General features: G+C 38.3%; 1 protein-coding gene across 6 annotated transcripts; it reads right to left on the reverse strand.

Annotated features, from left to right (window-relative positions):
- Positions 1 to 240: 240 nt before the first annotated feature.
- RECQL (RecQ like helicase) lies at positions 241 to 19599 on the reverse strand. 6 transcript variants are annotated; one of them, XM_085231369.1, is made up of 16 exons: positions 19351 to 19597; positions 18143 to 18201; positions 15939 to 16012; positions 13720 to 13917; positions 11486 to 11665; positions 10277 to 10383; positions 9530 to 9728; positions 8703 to 8869; positions 8093 to 8174; positions 6359 to 6507; positions 6130 to 6247; positions 4412 to 4550; positions 3939 to 4030; positions 2073 to 2292; positions 1101 to 1230; positions 241 to 953 (listed from the first exon to the last, which is right to left on the reverse strand). In XM_085231369.1, exons 3-16 carry the CDS (start codon positions 15952 to 15954, stop codon positions 765 to 767), a joined length of 1986 nt encoding a protein of 661 aa, XP_085087495.1. In that variant the 5' UTR covers positions 15955 to 16012; positions 18143 to 18201; positions 19351 to 19597; the 3' UTR covers positions 241 to 764. The 6 variants fall into 6 exon arrangements, with proteins under 6 accessions (XP_085087495.1, XP_085087482.1, XP_085087501.1 ...); XM_085231356.1 differs by having other exon boundaries at positions 19341 to 19597; XM_085231375.1 differs by lacking the exon at positions 18143 to 18201.
- Positions 19600 to 19698: the final 99 nt, after the last annotated feature.

A 19698-nucleotide genomic window follows, 5' to 3' on the forward strand; every position in this document is an offset into this window, starting at 1 on the left:
GATGCAATATACTGAGTCCAGCAAAACGCTTCTAAGCTTCCTCATGGCTTGGAGATAATTGAATTTGTTCCACATTAAGAAGAGAAAAAGGCTGGATGGCATGGGAGTGTTGTCATCTTGCTGTTGTCTTTAACTATCTCATGGTAGAGCACAGGAGCAATGAGGCCCAGCTTGAGCACAGTAAGAGATAAGACACGAGGCAAGAGACAAGTCACAATAGGAAATAAAAGCTCTAAGAAATTTCCGTTTTTGTTTTTTATTTGTTGTTGTTATGAGCTGGTAAAACACCAGAACAAGTGCTGAGAAGGGTTGTGATATCTCCATCCTTGGGGAGAAATGAAACTGAGTGAGATGTAGCCCAGAGCACAATGTTCTTAGAGAACTGAATTTGAGCAGTGAAGTTGCATTGGACAAGCTGGAAGTCCCCTTCCAACATGTGTGATTCTGCAACATTTACAATAGTAGTTACTATGAGCTACATTTTCTAAAGAGTTAAGAAAGGCAACACGATCAATATTTACGTATTATAGCTGTTGCTGTATTGTAAGATAGACACCTGTTATTTGATATCAAGCATTTTTCTCTTGACCAGAAGATTTTTGCTAGATTTGAGGATTTTAAAGATACTTGGTTCCCTTTTTTTAACTTACTTTTTTAAAAAAATCACATACAAAACTCCGTTACTAAAATACAAACTGAGCTTACATGCTGGACTGTCCGTGGAGAGGTAAACATAATGAGATCCTAAATGCAGTTTGTGTTATTCAGTCAAGAACTACAGGTTGGTCAGCTCCCCCTGCTTGAATCTTAGGCTTCTTTGCTTTTAAGTTAGTTCCACAGTTGTGCCGCTTACGTTCTTGTGACTTCTTCACTGCTGAATCTTGGGTAGTCTTTGAAACAGTCTGAGCATTTTCACTGCTTCCTTCTGAATTTGAAGACTCAGATGGTTTGTTCTGTAAGTCATAAACAATCCTATTAAAATTCTTACAGTTTTCTTCTTTTCTAGTGTTCTCATGCAAAAGAGATGATAGCTATTTTAAATGAATTGAACAGATGCCAACCTCTTAAAATAAGCTCATGTAAAGTACAGATATAAATACCCTGTAAATGCTTTTCTTGCTGGCTGTCCCTTGTATTGTGACGATGTGTGCCTCGTTTTTCAGCAGACCCGCTTTTGGTCCTATCTTCAGGTAGGATATTGTAGCAAATGCTGTGAAGCTGAAGTCTTCCCTGAGTAAATTAAATTGGTTTCACTTGAGAAGGTTGGAGACAAAGTCAGCATGCAGGGGAAAAATAGGACACGTATAGTAATTGTTCTGATTGATGTTTGAGGTGGCAGCAGCTTGATTCTGCTTCACTTAGCCAAGTAGATAGTCACTTAATCTGGTCAGTGGTTAACATAGTTTAGTTTGTGGACTTTTATACATATACAAACACCCCTCCCCATCTTTTGGAATAAATGTAGGAAAACAAAGAGAAAATATAATCACTCAGCTGCTCACCCTCTCCAGACCGTAAAAACTAGCTTGTAAAAGAATGCAAAAAAAAAAAAAATCATAAATAATGAGATTACATACTTGACTTCATGTATGTTTCTAAAACTATATCAAAAGACAAAACATACACCACAGAGAGCCATGTTAAAGCAGTACTTTTTCACTATGCTTTCTTAAAATTTGAGTGCCAATTTCCACATTAGTCAGCCTGTCCTATCTTAAATTCTACGTGGTAACCCAACTTACTATGCTTATCCATGGCATATAAATAAGATTCACTATAAATAGCAGACTTCTCCAACACAAAGCTTCCTGCAGATCTAAAAGTTCCACTTACATAACTGCAGAAGCCTCCAGCTTTTTAAAAATTGAGAGAGACACAGTGTTTCAAGTGTTCCTACAACTTCTGTTTTAACTTACTCAAATAGAAATACAGTAATCCCCTGTTTGTTTTGTAAATACATTAAATGATCCTGAAGGAGGTGACAGAACATCCATTAATATTATATGGGAGCAACATGACAATAACAAAAAATGGCTATGAATTGTAAGAGAAGAAAGTAATAATCTTCATACCTCAGATACTGCTGCAGCAATAAATGGGCAATAATTCTCTCCAGTTCCTCTCGAGGGAGCTTTGGGGGAGTTACTTCAGCCACCCTGAGTTTTGATAAACCTTTTCCAGACCAAGCATCAATTAACTTCAGTGGAGTGAGCTTCTCACTCATGTTTTCTGCTTGCTCAAGTATCTTGATTAGATCCCTGCAGTACTCTGTGATATCCTTTTGCTCAAGTGCTACAAAAATCAATAATATTTAAAATGCAAATTATTTATAGTTAGTTTCCATATGTAAAGTAGGTGCATATATATATATGTATATATATAAAAGTACTTCTATATAAAAAGATATATCTATAACTACATACATCTATGTGCCATATAATGCCAATGCTTTCAGTGCTTTGTTTTGTTTGTTTTTTGAACTGTAACTTAACAAACTGATCTGTAACTTTTCCTCTGTCCATGTAGGACTTTTTCTAGTCAAACTTACACTTACATTTCTAGTTCATTATTAAAACTCTGATCCTGCAAATATTTTTAGGTGTTTGTATTACAAACCACACACAAATTATTTCAAGGACTTATTTACAAAGCATAATATTTGTACAGTAGCTATTATGTTGTTCTGCAACTAAATTCCTTTTCCTTACCTATAACGTTTATTATAGAAAGATTAGAGAGCAAAGAGGAACTGAGGAACAAGGCATGTTTCTTTTCTCAAGGCACTTACAAAATAAGAGATAAAAATATATTTAATTGTACAAATTAGCTTCATCATGTATAATTAAATTTTTCAAGTACTCATCACTACATTATTCAACGCTTACACAACAGATAGAAGACAATGAGTTGGTATTTTCCACATTTTACACATTTTATCTGGTATTCAAAAAATTTTAAAGGTGTTTTTATGTCTCTCAGAGATGCCCAAGATTAGTTATTTCACAGCATTCTTCTGAAAGATTTCTCAGCTTTATAGAGCATTTCCTATGTCTAAGCTAAGGGTTCCACTTAGTAAGCATGACAACAAATACTTTGTACGTTTTCAGAGACTCACAGATTTCTGGATGGGCACAAAAAGTGACAGTTAAAACAGCAACAATTACCACAACAGTGTATTTTAAGCTAGCTACCCAACAGTGCTTAGGATGCTTGCTGGCAAAGCAATAAAAGAAATTAAGTTCCAGAACTGTATTCTACTGAAGCCATCCTCTTTTACCACACAGCAGGACTTGTTTCAGCTCCTCTACCAAATTCCCTGTATGTCTGGCCCATATGGTCCCACTTATAAACCCAACTTCCCTCCAAAGAAAAAGCATACTCCAAACAAACGCTGTGCTATTAGGGCTGACATGTAGGATTTTGCTACATTAGTGTGCTCAACTGTCATACGCACAGTTCTATACAGGCAGGACTCATGACCATGCAGTACTGAAATCCCTAGAGATTTTACCAGACAAGTTGTAAAAGTGCAAACTGTGCCTTCTCAGAGCTTAAGTGTGAACAGGTTGATGGGGAAGGAGCAGGAGAATTCCTGGAAATGCAGCTTTCACACCCCCAAGAAAACCCTTAAACAAAACAGGACCCAAACTGATCTCCCCTATGTCTCATATTCACTTCTGGAAGCAGATGAACTGCTAAGCCTGAAAGATATCTCAGGCAAAAAGCTGTAATACAAAGATGCATCCTGCTAAATACTCTGTAATTGGCAACAGAAAGTCAGTGAAAACTGATCTCCATAACAGAAGTTGCAACTGGGTAACAGGCGATGTATCAAGCGTACTTTACAGAAGTTGCTCACAGTCGCACTAAACTAGATTATTTTTTAAGCCAACCTTTTCCATGTGCTCTGTCTTTATTTGTAAAAGCAAATTACTTACAGTTTTCTCTACAGCAGTTATCACACATTCTGTTGCAATTTGCAGACTCCCATACTTCATCAAAATGACGGGCTATGAGCACCCGGCGGCACCTGAAAGAACAGAAGAGCAGAGAGGGGCTATAGAATACAAATTTATATGCAAGTGTTACAAATCATGGAAGTGGTGAAAAGAAATTATCCTGGTAAGCTTTTATCTCAAAGCAAACATAAGAAGTGTCTCAGGAAAATCAGAAGATAAATACCGCAACACGGCATTCTCTGTCAGTTTCACTAAGAGAAGTAATTAGCTTTCACTAATACTAAAAACTGCTCTGTAAACAGCATGGTTAAAGCAGGAGAATAAGTATGATTTGCAATTCCAATAGAATGAAATAAATCTTTTAATATAAGCTCATTCTTAGACTGAGCCCAACAAAGGCTGCTCTGAATGCTATTTAAAAACAAAGCCATCAAACAACTGAAGTAACTTACTTGTTCATATTCTGGCAGTAAGACACCATATCATACAGCTTCTCTTGCCCCACATTTTCCATCACTACCATTGAGCTGATTCTGAATATATCTCCGAAACCATAATACAAGATGCAGTCAGCTTTTTGGTCATCCCTACCTGCAATACATTAAAACAAACAAAAGATGTAGACTTTAAGCATAGTCTGGTACAAATTCTAATCACATCTTCATTGGCTTTTGTAGCCTCATACAGAGTACACCACCGTAACACACTACTAAGTGTAACATCAACCAATAGAGAACAACATGATACAGACCAGAAACAAAATAGATTTAGAGCAGTCTTTTACAGCTACATAAGCAAACTGAAAAGTCTGTGGAAAGAAGGTTCTGACTCTTGAACTATTAAAAATAACACTGACATGACACAGAAATTGAATGCAATCACAATTTTCTCACCCTACATCTCTTGGAAAATCCTATTCAAATATGTTCTGAAGCCTAATTCATACTCTATTAAAAGATACTGTGACCTTCAAATACCTTATTAGATATTCATAATGAATTAAGAATTATGATTAAACAAAATATTCCATTTAAAACCAACTGTGACTTCTACAGCTGAACTCAGATAATCTCTTTCTGTTGGCCACCCCCTCCTGATGATGCAATGGGTACTCTCCTACTGTTTGCAAGATCCAAAGAGCAGAAAGGTTCTAAAGAGCATACACTTGATAAGAGTTTAACATAAAAAAAGAGAGGAACTACTTCACTTGGGCAGCCAACTGGGAGGAAAAAGGAAAGTTTCATAAACTAAGTGATATGTTGAGGCAAATGAGTAGCAATACTTAATGAATCCCCCTCAGAAAAATCCCATTTAAATTAAGTAATGGAAAACATACAAAAGCCTGCTGTAATCACCCTAAGCTGATAAAGACTGTGAAACAACTACTTAGCACCTGTAAGACCCTGACTTACCAATATTTATAATTCATGTTAACTCCTGCGCTATCTAGAATGAAACAGATAAGCAGAGAAGCAGATACAAACTCCTGCAACTTTGACGGCTCTTAGCTTTTAGGCCAGCAAACATGTTCTAGCATAGAGAGAGTTAAAATCTCAACCAACTGCCCTTTGAAAAACAAACAAACAAACAAAAAAACTTTCCTCCACATACACTGAAATCTGTTTTTGAAAAAGAACATAAGCTAGTAACAGGAAACAAACCAACCAAACAGCACTTTTTAAAAGCTATTCCAGCTATTTAATGCTGCTGTACAGTGATTAATCATTAAAATTCATTGTGCCAGGCCCCCTGTTCCACTTGTATTTCTGTGGCCAGCAAAATTCAGACAGAGATCACACATCATCTAGAGATTCTGAGCAGATTACACATCCTAGTTGCTGTGCTAAGGAAAAAAAAAAACCTTCTGTGACAAGTCTGATCAATGTCATGTTGTTCTGGTAAGCCACAGATGCCAGAAAAATCAAATAACTCAAAAAAAATCTGAGTAAAGGGCTGGACACTCTGCTATTTTTGCTACGCTGCAGTACAGAGGCCTGAGATCCATGAAGATGTTGTAAAGCACATACAAACTACATTCATGGAGGGCAGAGTGGTGTTCATACTTTGGAACTCAACTCAAAGACAAGATACTGCATGTAGGTCTGAAATGAAAGCACAATTTTATTAGCCAAACAGATGTTAATGGATGCTTTGCTGTTTCCTACAATACCTGCACGTCCACTCTCCTGGTAGTAATTCTCCATTGACTTGCTCATTGAATGATGAATTACAAACCTCACATCAGGTTTATCAATTCCCATGCCGAAAGCAACAGTTGCCACTACAACCTGAAATAAGGTTAAGAAACCATCAAGTTACAATTTGTACCAAGGTACCAACACGGTACCAAGTTACAATTTGTTTTAATGAGACAAATCTGTGAGAAATATCTGTTTAACCTGAATTTGATTTGCTGCCCATCCTTTATGAACTTTGGTCTTGTATTTAGCATCCATGTTTGCATGATAAGTTCCTGCCTTGATTCCTAGTTTCTGCAAACTGATGGTAACTTGCTCAGAGTCCTTTTGAGAAAAACAGTAAACAATTCCTGCATAAAAGAAAAAGATGCCTTATTGTAATGCCATAAAAAAAAAAAAAAAAAAAAAAAAAACCACCCACCCTACAATCCCCAATCCTAAGGAAGAAAAAATTGTGAAAAAAAGTTTTATTAATTTACAAATACCTAGTCAGTAAATAGTCTTTGTGCCTTTTCAGTATGCAGTATTGGTTTAGCTTGTAGGTTAAAGAGAAAAAATGGATTCCAATCTGCATAATCATGGCAGTGATTACGATCAAGGAAGACAATGCTTTTTAGTCCTTATGTGAAGTAGTCCTTTACTAAAGGGGCCCATTAAGTCTCCTATAGCATCTGATATCTCACCTGAGACTTCAGATAAATCAACTTCTTGTCAATTCGGGCTAAATCTAAGATCATACACAAACTCATGCAGTTTTTAATCATCTTAGTACAGTTCTGTATACAGGGAGCTGCCCTGTATACACAGGTACAAAGTTGTCCATCAAGGACAAGCAAAGACCGCTGCTCCAGAAAACTGGGATCTGTTGCTCTTGTAATATATTACTTTTGATTTGCAGGATATATGTAGGGTGCTCCAAAAGTAATTTCTCCTACTTATTTCCATGGAAACTACAACACATACAAAGAGCACAATAACACTATTTGATAGGTCAAATTCTCAAAAAGCAAACACTATTTTTCAACATAGTCCTCACCATCAGCTGTGCATTTTCTCCAGTGTTGAACAAGAACCTGGATGCCGCACTCATAAAAATGTGCGCCGTCATTCAGAACGTGGTTTGTCCATGTCACTGTCACCACTCCTGAAACACACCACCCACCACCTCCACCTGTGCTCACATCCACTGTTTGGTCTCAATAAACGTTCAGCAAGCATTGACAAATGTCAACGGGTGCCATTTTTTCCACATGGAGGAATTCAGTGCCACACCTTTGCTTTATACACACTTCCAAGTCAGACACCATTCTGTCAGACTGCCCTTCTGCTGCCATCTGCTGTAGGACAACAAAATGTAACAAGATAGTGGTGGGAAGGTTCACTCTCTGCTGCCATATCACCAATGCCTCAGGTGTCATGGGCCAACATAATAAAATAGGAGGCCTTACTTTTGGAGCAGCCCTCATAATTTACTGAATGCACAAAGTCCAGCTTTTACAGTTCTGCCTTCATCAGAAGTGCAATTCACCATTCATCCATCCATTCTGGGCACTGAATAATACATGAATCTTATGATCAAATACAAAAAAGAACCGTTAAATTGTTAGTAAGTATATTAACACAGATTATACATGGGAAATGTATGAATTAAAAGCATAGAGAGAACCTCTTTTCTGACTTGTTTTTACAGTCAGAAAAATTGCTATTATTCTTACCTGCGTAAGCACTGTTCTACATACATCAACACTATATCTTCTGAAGTATTAAAACAGATATAAATTATAAGAAAAATTAAAAAGTATTGAATGGAATGAGTAATTACTCAAGGTACAGATCTTACTAAATTTGGAATTTCTATGTAAGTTTAAGGATCACTTGAAACAATTCATGTAATGCTAAATGCTATTTATAATAGTACAGTTTTATATTGTTTACCTGAGAGCCCTTTGTATCTTCCATTAATGATCTTAACAATGTCCTCAATGAAATCTTCATTATTTGAAGGTTTATGCCGAACCTCAAAAACATAATACATGCATGCCAGAGAGGTTGGTAAGCAATCTGTTAAAACAATGCTTTTATCCTACTTCTCCAAGCACTGTAAATACAATTGTTCTGTCATTTAACCAAAATGGCTACACTCTCATTACTAAGAGTCAGATTACGTCTGAAAAGCTCACAGGATGAAAAGGAAAACTAAGATCCCATGAAAAACAGAAAGTCACTGTCATACAATGCAGTACAACACATTAATTCACGCCTTTTGTAATGATAGGAGTTTCCCAACAGATTGCAGCAGCCTGAGCCTGCTCATCTACGCCTCCCCTGTATACAGTCCTATTTGCTAAGCCTTGCTCAGAAAGATCAGGGCAGCCCATGTTCCTAGGAAAATGACAGTAGATCCAGATGAAGTCATTAAAGAGCACTGCCACTCTGCTGCAGGCTATAGCTATTATTAATATATGTAACTGACAATCTACCCTGTAATTCATCAGCTGTAAGTTATAGAAGATAATATGGCTGTGATGCACTTAAACAGACACACCTCATAGTAAAGATTAGGCCGGTTGAAAGACGCAGTAAAGGTGATGCATTTCTGAACATGTAAAATATTCTGAGCATCCTTTAAAACATGATTTGTAGCAGTTGCAGTTAATCCGATCAAGGGAGCGAGGGGAAACTGTCTTTTCAAGATACCAAGGGATTTGTAGTCTGAGCAAGAATATAAAAAGAATATTAAAATATTATTACATTGCATTAAACAACATACAGATTACTTTGCAGGTATTTTTAAAATCTCTTGGTTGGGTTTTGTTTTGTTTTTGTAAACACAGCTTTGCGAATAAACAAGTAATGTAGAATTTGGATAAACAGAACAGAGTATACTAAGGAAAGATTCAAACTACTTTATGAGCAATTAAAATGTATTTTATCAATTCCAAAGGCATTATCATCACCTAACTATCTTAACAGATCACGAGACTTTGCATCCCAGAATGAGATCCTTTACCTCCCCTAGAGTGCTAAAGACTGGTATACAAAATTGCACATTTTTCCTGTAGCAGAAGACTAGAGATGACTGCATGGGCTTTATTAAAGATGATATCCAAAAACTGTTTCAATAGTAGTTTTTTTGGAATACTAACACCAAAAAGGACATTGAAATAGCTCCGACTTGAATGAATCTGGCTACTGGACAAGGATAGAGTAGCTTATGAACAGAAGTTATTGAGCTAACACACATTCCTGTCATACCTAACTATGGAATTATTTACTTAACATATGAGGAAAGCACTTAACTTTATTTCAGGCCTAATTTATTATTTATCGATGCCTGAATGACCCTGTAAATTGGATTTCTAAGGAGCATACCTGGCCTGAAGTCATGGCCCCACTGACTGCAACAGTGGACCTCATCTACAGCAATGCGAGCAAGACATCCTGCTTGATAAGCTTTCTCTAGCTTTGACATGAACATTTTGCTCTTTGCAATCTTCTCTGGGGTCACATAAAGGAGCTTCAGTTGTGAATTTCTGTCTAGCATCTGCGTATGAACCCACTTCACATGTTCCTGTTCAAAACAAAAGGAGAAATCAGGCGTGAGGAAACTAGGACAACACACTGAAGTTGTTTACTGCTAGGATTCTTAAGAGGCTATTGACAATTCATAGGAATAAACCAACAGACAGATAAACTGTTACACAATATTTCCACTGCTGCAAGTCTTTGCAAAAGACCACTATATATAAAACACTAATTTTAATACTTGGAAAAATCTTTCACATAAGTCTGAAAAACAAAACTATTCAATTTTTGTTCTTGCTTCAGCATCTGTCGTCAGTATTTTCCCATTAAACTATAATGTATCAAGCAAACCTGTGATACTACAAGTATAAATACATAATCTACCTATTCCATGAAAGCTGTTGGTCTAAATGTGCCCTTGTTATTAAAACAAGAATGCTATAAATTCATTCATGTTACCCATACCACAGCACACAGCTGGCAATATTCTGTTGATAGCATTGGCTGCTAAAACTGTGCCATTCAGTGTTCATAAATAACAGAAACAGAGGCAAGATGCAAGCTTGGGCATAAAATCTTAACAGATAAACATACCTTACTGCTTGAAGCATTTAATAAAGTTGCAGAAATGCCGAGCTGTTCCAAAACCATGAGCTGATCTTCCATAAGTGATATCAAAGGACATATCACAAGTGTAAAACCTGTAATAATAAATTATCTGTGACATCTGAACCATTAAGTTTGCATGCTGTCACTTCTAATACTTCTTCTTTTTTAAATAATGCATCAATCCTGTTCTGTTAGAACTGCCTAATAGGAGCTTAAACTTTATATACTTAGTAGCTGATTCCTCTCCTAGATAGCTGATGAATGCAAGGTCACATAGGGACGTTTGATTACCTGACTACAACATGCACCTTCTCTTAAAATCTAGAACTAAGCTTCAAAAAGCAGAGTATAAGGACTAATATACAAAACAAAGCAAGTTCGATTCACAGCTGTGTCATGAGGTGACACGTAACTAAGCAATGCTAGGTACCGATACGCTTGATCTTTGTAAATAAAGAAACTTCCATGCAGTCAGATGGGTTATTTTTTCCAAAAGAAGTTTAAAAACTACAGCTGGATACTTGTTTTTTTTTGTTTTGTTTTTTTTTTTTAACATATGCACAAAGCCTCTCTCAAATAATCTGGAGCTAAAATACAGAAAAATAACAGTTATCAATATTTGAATAATTTATTATCTGTATATTAAACTAAAAACTTAAGAAAAAAATATAGTGACAAACATTAAAAAAACTTCTTCCAGTGTTTAAAAATATGAAGTAATGACAGGAATGTATGCAAATGATTTGACTCACATCTAAAAGGCTCATCTATTTTAAGGCTGCTATTGCTCCTTAAAAAAAAAAAAAAAGAAGAACACCACAAATATTTTAGTAAATCTCTCTTTGCTCTTTTTTCTCTTGCTTAATGTCAGGTATCAGGGGAGGTTCAGGTTGGATATTAGGAAAAAATTTCTTCTCAGGAAGAGTGGTGATGCATTGGCACAGGCTGCCCAGGGAGGTGGGGGAGTCACCATCCCTGGAAGCATTCAAGAGCTGTGTTGATGTGGCACTGAGGGACGTGGTTAGTGGGCATGGTGGGGAAGGGCTGATGGCTGGACTAGATGATCTTTGCAGTCTTTTCCAACTTTAATGATTCTGTGATTAGACACCAATGCAACGTGCATTCTCCAAAGAACTTCATAAGGGGGAAGCTAAATTCAGTTGTTTATATATAGCCCCTCCTCCTCATACATACCATCAGAACAGACAGCTGGTAACTGATAACAAAGGCTCTTTCCACCACCTGTAGGCATGACAAGAAATATATCCTTTCCTGCCATTGTAGCATTTACTGTTTCAAGCTGCAAAGATCTAAACTTCTGGAGTTTAAACTTGTTTTGCAGTGCAGTTTTTATCTTCTCATACCATGGAAAATCTGTAAAGGACAAAAAATGCATTTTTACCCATTTTCCTAAAATATAAGAAATGGTAACTTACATATACAGTAACTAGAGTAGAAATTGACACACCTTTAGATGCAAGAGTTTTCAAAGATTCAATAAAGGCACAAAACCCAAGTCTGTATAACCTAATTTCTAGTAGGTGTACCTTTGAAAACCCTATGCAAATGCAAACATGATCCACCTCCAGACTAAGGGCTTTCATTTACATACTAATGCTAAAAACTCACAAACAGATGAAGCACTTTAAAATGCTAATGATTAAGTCAATTGGTTAGTATAAAATTAAAGGGAAACAAGAAGCCCATCCTGAAAATAAATAAAAGCAGACATGGAGTCCTACAATAGCCTTAATACACAGTTGTCCAAATGCCTCCTTCATACAAATGCAGTCATTGCAAGTAAGATAATGAAAACAGGTTTATCATTTGTTCCATGTATTCCAGAGATAATAAGCTTTGGGACTTGAGGTAGCATTATTTCCTAATTTACAGAGATCACAGCTAAGTCTCAGGGCTCTGTGAGAAAAAGGAAAGCCTCCCATTGATTTCAATGGACTCTATACTGAGAACAAGTTTTGCTATGCTTCTTATTCAGTACATACAAATGCAGCACTTGATTGAAAAAAAATGTTAAGTTTTAAAGCACAGGAGAAAAGACACCCAAAATATATCATCTTTTTCAATAGTACTGATCTGAAATTACACAGTGTCAGTAATAAAAGTGAAGTTAAAGAGGAGGAAAGTGATAGTGAAAAGATTTATTTGAATTTGCTAGTCATAACACGGTCCAAACCAATCAGCTATCCAGGTCTTCAATTAATGTTCACTTGAAAAACAGCACTTCCAAAAGAACAGCAGCCCTCACACCACCATTGGACATTTGTAACTTGAACTAAGTCTACAGTACTAACGTTTTCTACAATATATATACATATTTTTTTAAAGTCAGCATCTATCAAATTTGCATCATTAGGCAAGATAGTGGGGCTACATAACCCACAGTAAAACCACAGGTGTCCTACCCATTCAAGCAAAAAGAAACGGAAACAGTAAGAAGCAACTTTAAGAATGCAAGATTGTTATTGATAAAACCTGAAAACATCCAGAGTAATTATTTCCTGTTTATTTTTTTTATCAAAAAATAAGCACTGCAATGTATACAGATTTACTCTTGGATTATTACTGCAAATACAATTAAGCTGAGACTTTGCATCAAGAATAAAAGTAGTTGTGGTTTAACCCAACAGACAGTTCAGCACCACACAGTTGCTCATTCACTTCCCTCTCGCAGTAGGATGGGGAAGAGGATTGGAAAAAAAGCAAAGTAGAACTTGTGGGTTGAGATAAAAACTATTTACTAAGAAGAAAGGGAAAAGGAGAATTATAATAGAAATTATAATAATGTAATACATATTTACAAAACAAGTGATTCACAAAACAATTCCTTGCCATCTGCCAACAGCTCTGAAGCCAGCCCTGAACAGCAACACCCCCATCCCCAGCCAACTCCCCTCAGTTTTATAATTTCCTCACAGGATGTCATGTGGTATGGAATATCCTTTTGGTCAGCTGCCCTGATTCTGTCCCCTCCCAGCTCCTTGTGCAGCTTCAGCCTCCTTTCCTAGCAGGACAATATAAGAAGTTGAAACCCCCTTAAGCTGTTTATAGCACTGTTCAGCAACAACTAAAACACTGGTGAGTTATCAACACTGTTTGTCTTCCAAAGAAAAACCATAGCATCCTACCAGACAGGGGAAAAAAAAAAAAAAAAACAACTGTGCCCCAGCTGAAACCAGGACAATAGTTATAAAAGGCCATTCTTCTACACTAGAAGAACTCAGCCTACAAGAACTCAGATTAGTGTTAAATTCCTAGTAAAGTCAGCACAAAATTATCCTGTGTAAGATGGTAGGCCACCCATCTGAACAAAATAGAATGGAACAATATAACTATCCAAACAGAACTGTGTACAAACGCATTTTACCCCTACTAAATTAAATGACTTCTATGTTAGAATATTTGCAAACCTGTTTTGTTCCATGCCTCAACTGAGGTTTCGGTCTCCTTACTTCCCCCTGCTGCTGACTCTCCTGAGGATTGCTTTATCAGCTTTTTTAATGTCATCTTCTTTTGAATGAGTTCTTGCTGTTTATCCAGCAGCTCCTGAATCTGCATCTCCACTGCCTGCAGCTCATTTTCAATGGAAAGCAGTTCATCCTCTAGCACTGACGCCAAAAACAAGGCAAAGGCAAAAAATATTAATATGAATAACGTATTTCACATGTTGATTGAGAACAATCAAAATTAAACACAAACCAAGAGCATCTAGAGAAAAAGACAGCATGCTAAACCCACTGGTACGATTACAACATCTTAATTTTTGTATGTACCATGTAAAAATACTTCACAATGCTTAACGAGGTATTTCATATATTAGCAGGCTGTATGAAAGCACTTATGTACTCTCTCCATTGTCACCTCTGACACAGTGTATGCGATATGCAACACTAGCACTGACTACATTCATTAATAGAGAAAAAGTACATCACTATCTTATTTCTCAGAAGTGGAGTCTCTAAAAATATTTGCCTTTGTTTTATTTTCAGTAGATGTAGGTTGGGAAATGAAAAGCAAATTGCATCTGCCTGATATTAAAGCTGAAAGAGTTACAATGAACACAAAAAGCGTACTCCAGCCAGTTGCAGTGTGAGCTCAGTGTTAAAACATTTTTAGTAGACTGCATTTACAAATAAGAACCAACTTTAACCTCAGAAAGCACAAGTCTTCTGAAGATGGAAATAGAGACATTAGCAGGAAGCTATGTTTCATGCACTCACATCTTATCTTTGGTGCAGATCCAGAGCATTTGCTAAATGTCAAGGTTTGAACACGGAGGACTAAAGCTTTTTGTGAACATAAGCCATTCTTCAGATCTGAAAGAGCTGAAGCAAACAATCCCCAAATGCCTGACTTAGAGAAGTGAAACTTCGGCAGGAATTTGCCTCTATACATCCTTACGTGCCTCTACGTGAATTATAGCTTGCATTAGGAATGGTGTGGTGAGCAGGTCTAGGGAAGTAATCCTGCCCCTGTAATTGGCACTGGTGAGGCCTCACTTCGAGCACTGTGCTCAGTTTTGGGCACCTCAGTACAGAAAGGACATCGAGGTGCTGAAGCAAGTCCAAAGAAGGGTATCAAGGCTTATGAAGGGGCAGCTGAACAAACTGGGGACACTTAGTCTGAGGAAAAGGAGGCTGAGGGGAGACCTTATTGCCCTCTTCCAATATCTGAAAGGTGCTTACAGCAAGAGTGGGGTTGGTCTCTTCTCACTGGTGACAGGACGAGGGGAAATGGTTTCAAGTTGCACTAGGGTAAGTTTAGGTTGGATATCAGAAAAAACTTCTTTACAGAAAGGGTTGTTAAGCACTGGAATAGGCTCCCCAGGGAGGTGGCTGAGTCACCATCCCTGGATGCGTCTAAAATCCGTTTGGATGTGGTGCTCAGGGACATGATTTAGTGGAGGGTTGTTAGAGTTAGGGTAGTATGGTTAGGTTGTGGTTGGACTTGATGATTTTCTTTTCCAGCCTGAGCAATTATATGATTGTATGGGCTGTGCTCTAGAACTCAACCCCATCAGATGAAAAAGTAATAACACAGTATGTCAATCATGTACCATCATTTTCAAGCCAGGCTAGAAAAGCATAAAAAATATATTTTTTTTTCTCCAAAATACTAGGTTTGGTCCAAACATAGCAGATATGATGAATTGCTTACAGGAAGAAAAATGTTTCATATGCAAAAAGCTTTACAAATGGCACAAAATGAGGATATTTGTCTTCCAAAAAGCCCTCTGTTATTCAGCAGGAAGAAGCTGAAAGTGTCTTATAATATGAAGCATATTCTCAATACACTTAAAGCTAAGTAATTTCCTTGGAAAATCAACTTCAATTTTAGTTTTTATTCTAAGAAACAAAAACATTACGCAGTTTAAAAACAAGAAACCAACAAAAAACACAAACATGGTAGGATGGTTGGACCAGATGACCTTGAAATGTCCCTTCCAATCCAAATCATTCTACTACTCTATGAAGACATTTTTTTCTTCAAATCTGAAGTACAACAACATAGACCTGATACTCTTTTCTGCATACATCAAATTCCTATAAATAACAATAAATAAATCAGATGATCATGTCTGTTAACCAAAAGACAGCAAAATGAACACAGAGTGCTAATTTTGGATTACCTTCCACAGCTGTCATCTCTAGAGAATACAGAGGGCTATCCTCAGGAGAATTTACTTAACCAAGTAACTGTCAACTAAGAATAAAACAAAGAAGAAAAATTTCATTAGTAATCCTTCTAAAGCTAGACCATATTTACTGCAAGCAATTTGTCAATATATGAGGTGCTAGTAGAACAGGTTAAGCACTGGTACATTTAACCCAACTATAACAAATATCCCCAACTATATGAGAACACATTTTTTCCCCTACTGCTAAAGGTGTAGGGGACTTCACACAGATGTGAAGTTACAAACAGCTCTTAAGGTTACACAGAGCCTTAGGCTATAAAGATCTTCCAAATGGAATTGAGAGATTTTTGACCAAGACTAAAATTTTATGGAAGTCTTCCTCATCCCTTTAAACAGATGCATGGTGTAATTTAGACAGGTCATTCAACCACATTAGAACTACCTTTTTTTTCAATTCTGTTGAACTACTGTTCTACTTCACAGAAAAATCAGAACAAATTACAGTGCATCCATTAGAAAAATACCCACAATAACACATAGAGGATCTTCCAGGAAGAAGTAGAAAGACAATTTGGTTAGAGAAGGAAGATTAGATCATAAACGAGACAAACTTAGAAATCTAATTGCTGGCTTAACTTTTGAATGACACCCTTTGTTATAGTATATGCTAGTAATATTAATCTTAAGAAGCTTAATATTCTCTAAACGTTCGGTAATTCTCAATGATTTATTATATATGCAGAAGTCAAATCTCAGGGAAGGTGAAACAGAATTCAGAAGACCTTCACTAAAGCTAATCCTAAAGCAAGAGATATTTTACTCGGTTCCTACAAATAGGACAAAAATGTATTTAAAAAAATATGCAAGTTAGGGACTGAATTTGTCAGATGATATTGTATTTTAGAAGAAGTTGAAGGTTCACACTTCAGAGAGAAGCTGACAGTATAACTCAGCAGCGTGTCCAAGTCTCCTACAAAATCCAAGTCACACAGTTCTCCCTCCATCACCTGCCACTTGCAAAAGATTATTTGGAAACGTTAGCTTCTTCCAAGAACAGAGCAAGTAGGGACACGCAGAAAATCAGTAGCTATGGAACTGATACACTGTAAATGTAATATACTTCTATTCTCCAAAAATGAATGCAATCATCACAAACATCGCTATGCTGATAGCTCATTAAACATAAGACATTTTCTTATCGAAAGAGTGGGAAGTGAATGGAAGCGACCTAGGAAAGTAACCCCTTGTGCTGCTAAAGCTTTACAAGTCTTTAATTCAGCTCCTGCCTCTAAAAGAAGCATTCAGTATACCTTATAATTGATTCTGCACCAACACTGCCAGCAAAGAACCCATTTGACTCCCAAATACGCAGCTCTTAAGATAATGAATACAGACAAACTCATATCTCATAAGCCATTAGTGGATGAAACATAAGTGGAAGCATTCCACCCTGTAGGCAGTTGTACCCTACTGTAAAAACAGTAAAATTACTACAATCATCCCATTATACCCTTTCTTAAACAGCCCTCTGGAGAGGAGAAAGGCTGCTAACCCATGCCTAAAGCACGTTAGTGATATGTGTCACTTGTGGCCCTGAAGATTTAAATGTGTCCCATCATTGGCAGCTTTCCTACCTCACCTTTTATGCAGCCTCAAATAAAAGCCCATCAGTCCAACTCTAACAAGAGCAATGCTAATAGGATGTGATCAAGAAAGCATCCTTACAGTTACCCTGGGCTGCATCAAAAGAGGGGTGGCCAGCAGAGCAAGGGAGAGGATTGTTTAAACACTGGGCTGTGCATGGAACAGGGATGGAGTAGAGCTTCTGTGGGGAATGGCGCTGTGCATGAAATGGGGCTGTGCATGGACTGAGGCTCTACATGAGCACCATGAGGCTGGGGGATGAGCATGGTGCTGTGCGTGACTTTAGGGTGTGGGTAGTAATGGAAATGGAGACGGGGTTGTGTTGGAGCTAGGGATGGAAACAAGAACAGGACAGAGCTCCAATCCTCCCACCCACACATCCACCAGGGTCAAGGATGGTGTTGGGGCTGCAGCCCCCAAAACCTGCTGTGCTCCACAATGGGGTTCTGTCCTTTCTCCCCTTTCTTTTGCCACCTTTATACCCACAAAACCAATGATAAGAATCAAACAAACACATACATGTATTTTCTCATGCATGCACATATAAGTACCTAGAAGAGCTCTGTAAAGGCATCTCCTTATCTTGCCTCACAGAAATAGAAGATCTGCTCTAAAAGACAATAATAATAATGTATTAATATAATACTATTAATAACAATATTATTAACAATAACAAAAAAGGATGGGAAGAAAACTGTTTCTCACTCAGCTTGCAGCTGCAGTGAAAGGGCTCGGGCACAGCAGTGGCATTTTTGGTGTGCTCTGGTCCAGCTTCTTGTTAGAGGGGAAAGAATAAACCATGCCTTTCAGAACTCATTCATCTCCCCCCACACTTCTTTAAATAAGAAATAAATTTAATTCACACGTGGTATATGCGATCACGGACAGAAATAGTGCAAGTCTGTGTTTGGGCATTGGATCCAGCATACTGCATCAACTGAGTTTGAGTCAATGAACTTTATGGGTCCCTTCCAACTGAGATATTCTAAGATTCTATGAGTGTTCTCCTGTACTCCGCCCTCATGAGGCCCCATATGGAGTACTGCATCGAGGTCAGGGCCCCCAGCACAAGAAAGATGCAAAGCTGCTAGAACAGGTTCAGAGGAGGCCATGAAGATGATGAGAGGGCTGTAGCACCTCTCCTATGAAGAAAAGCTGAGGGAGCTGGGCTTGTTCAGCCTGGAGAAGAGAAGGCAGCGAGGTGATCTAATTACAGCCTTTCAGTACCTAAAGGGAACCTATAAACAGGAGGGGAATCAACTCTTTGAAAGGGTTGATAACTGCAGGACAAGGGGAAATGGTTTTAAGTTGAAGGAGGGAAGATTTAAGATGAGCGTCAGGGGGAAGTTCTTTACAGAGAGAGTGATGAGGTGCTGGAACAGGCTGCCCAGAGTGGATGCCCCATCCCTAGAGGTGTTCAAGGCCAGGTTGGTTGGGGCCCTGGGCAGCCTGAACTGTTCGTGACCGGGGTTGGATCTGAGTGAGCTTCAACGGCCCTTCCAGCCCAAGGCACTCTGTGGTTGCAAATACTAAGGGAATAAAACCCACAATAACGCCTTTCCTTAGAGACAGCTCCCTCACTCAGCAATAAAACCCAACACAGTGAGGGTACTACGGTTAGGCTGCAGTTGGACTTGATGATCCTTGAGGTCCCTTCCAACCTGCGTAATTCTATGTTTCTGTGATTCTAACACGTACACCTATAACCTCTCACTGAGAGAAAAATAAGTAAAACAAGCTGGAAGATACCTGAACTCACAGGGAGAAGGGTGCACCACCTGCGGGCAGAGCATTCCGCAGACACTCGGGCAGCGCCCACCTCAGCGTAGCGAGTCCCGCACCTCCCGAGGCCCGTGACGGAACCGCTGCGACCACGCGTGAAACCTCTGGCCGCGCCTCGCTTCTCTACGCCCCGCTCCCACGCGTCCACACGCACCCCACGGCTACCGCGCCCTCCCACCTGCCGGCCGGCTCCCAAGCTCCGCCCCTCCCCTGTCCCCTACTTCCGCTGCCGGCTCCCCTCAGCCAATCGCCTACAGCGAGACGAGCGCGAGTATCACCACGTGCTGGCCTCTTCCCCAATCCACGCCGACGTTACGAGCCTCCC

This window comes from Meleagris gallopavo, chromosome 1 (genome assembly GCF_905368555.1).
Source record: "Meleagris gallopavo chromosome 1, MGAL_WU_HG_1.1, whole genome shotgun sequence".
NCBI classification, from domain to species: Eukaryota; Metazoa; Chordata; class Aves; order Galliformes; family Phasianidae; genus Meleagris; species Meleagris gallopavo.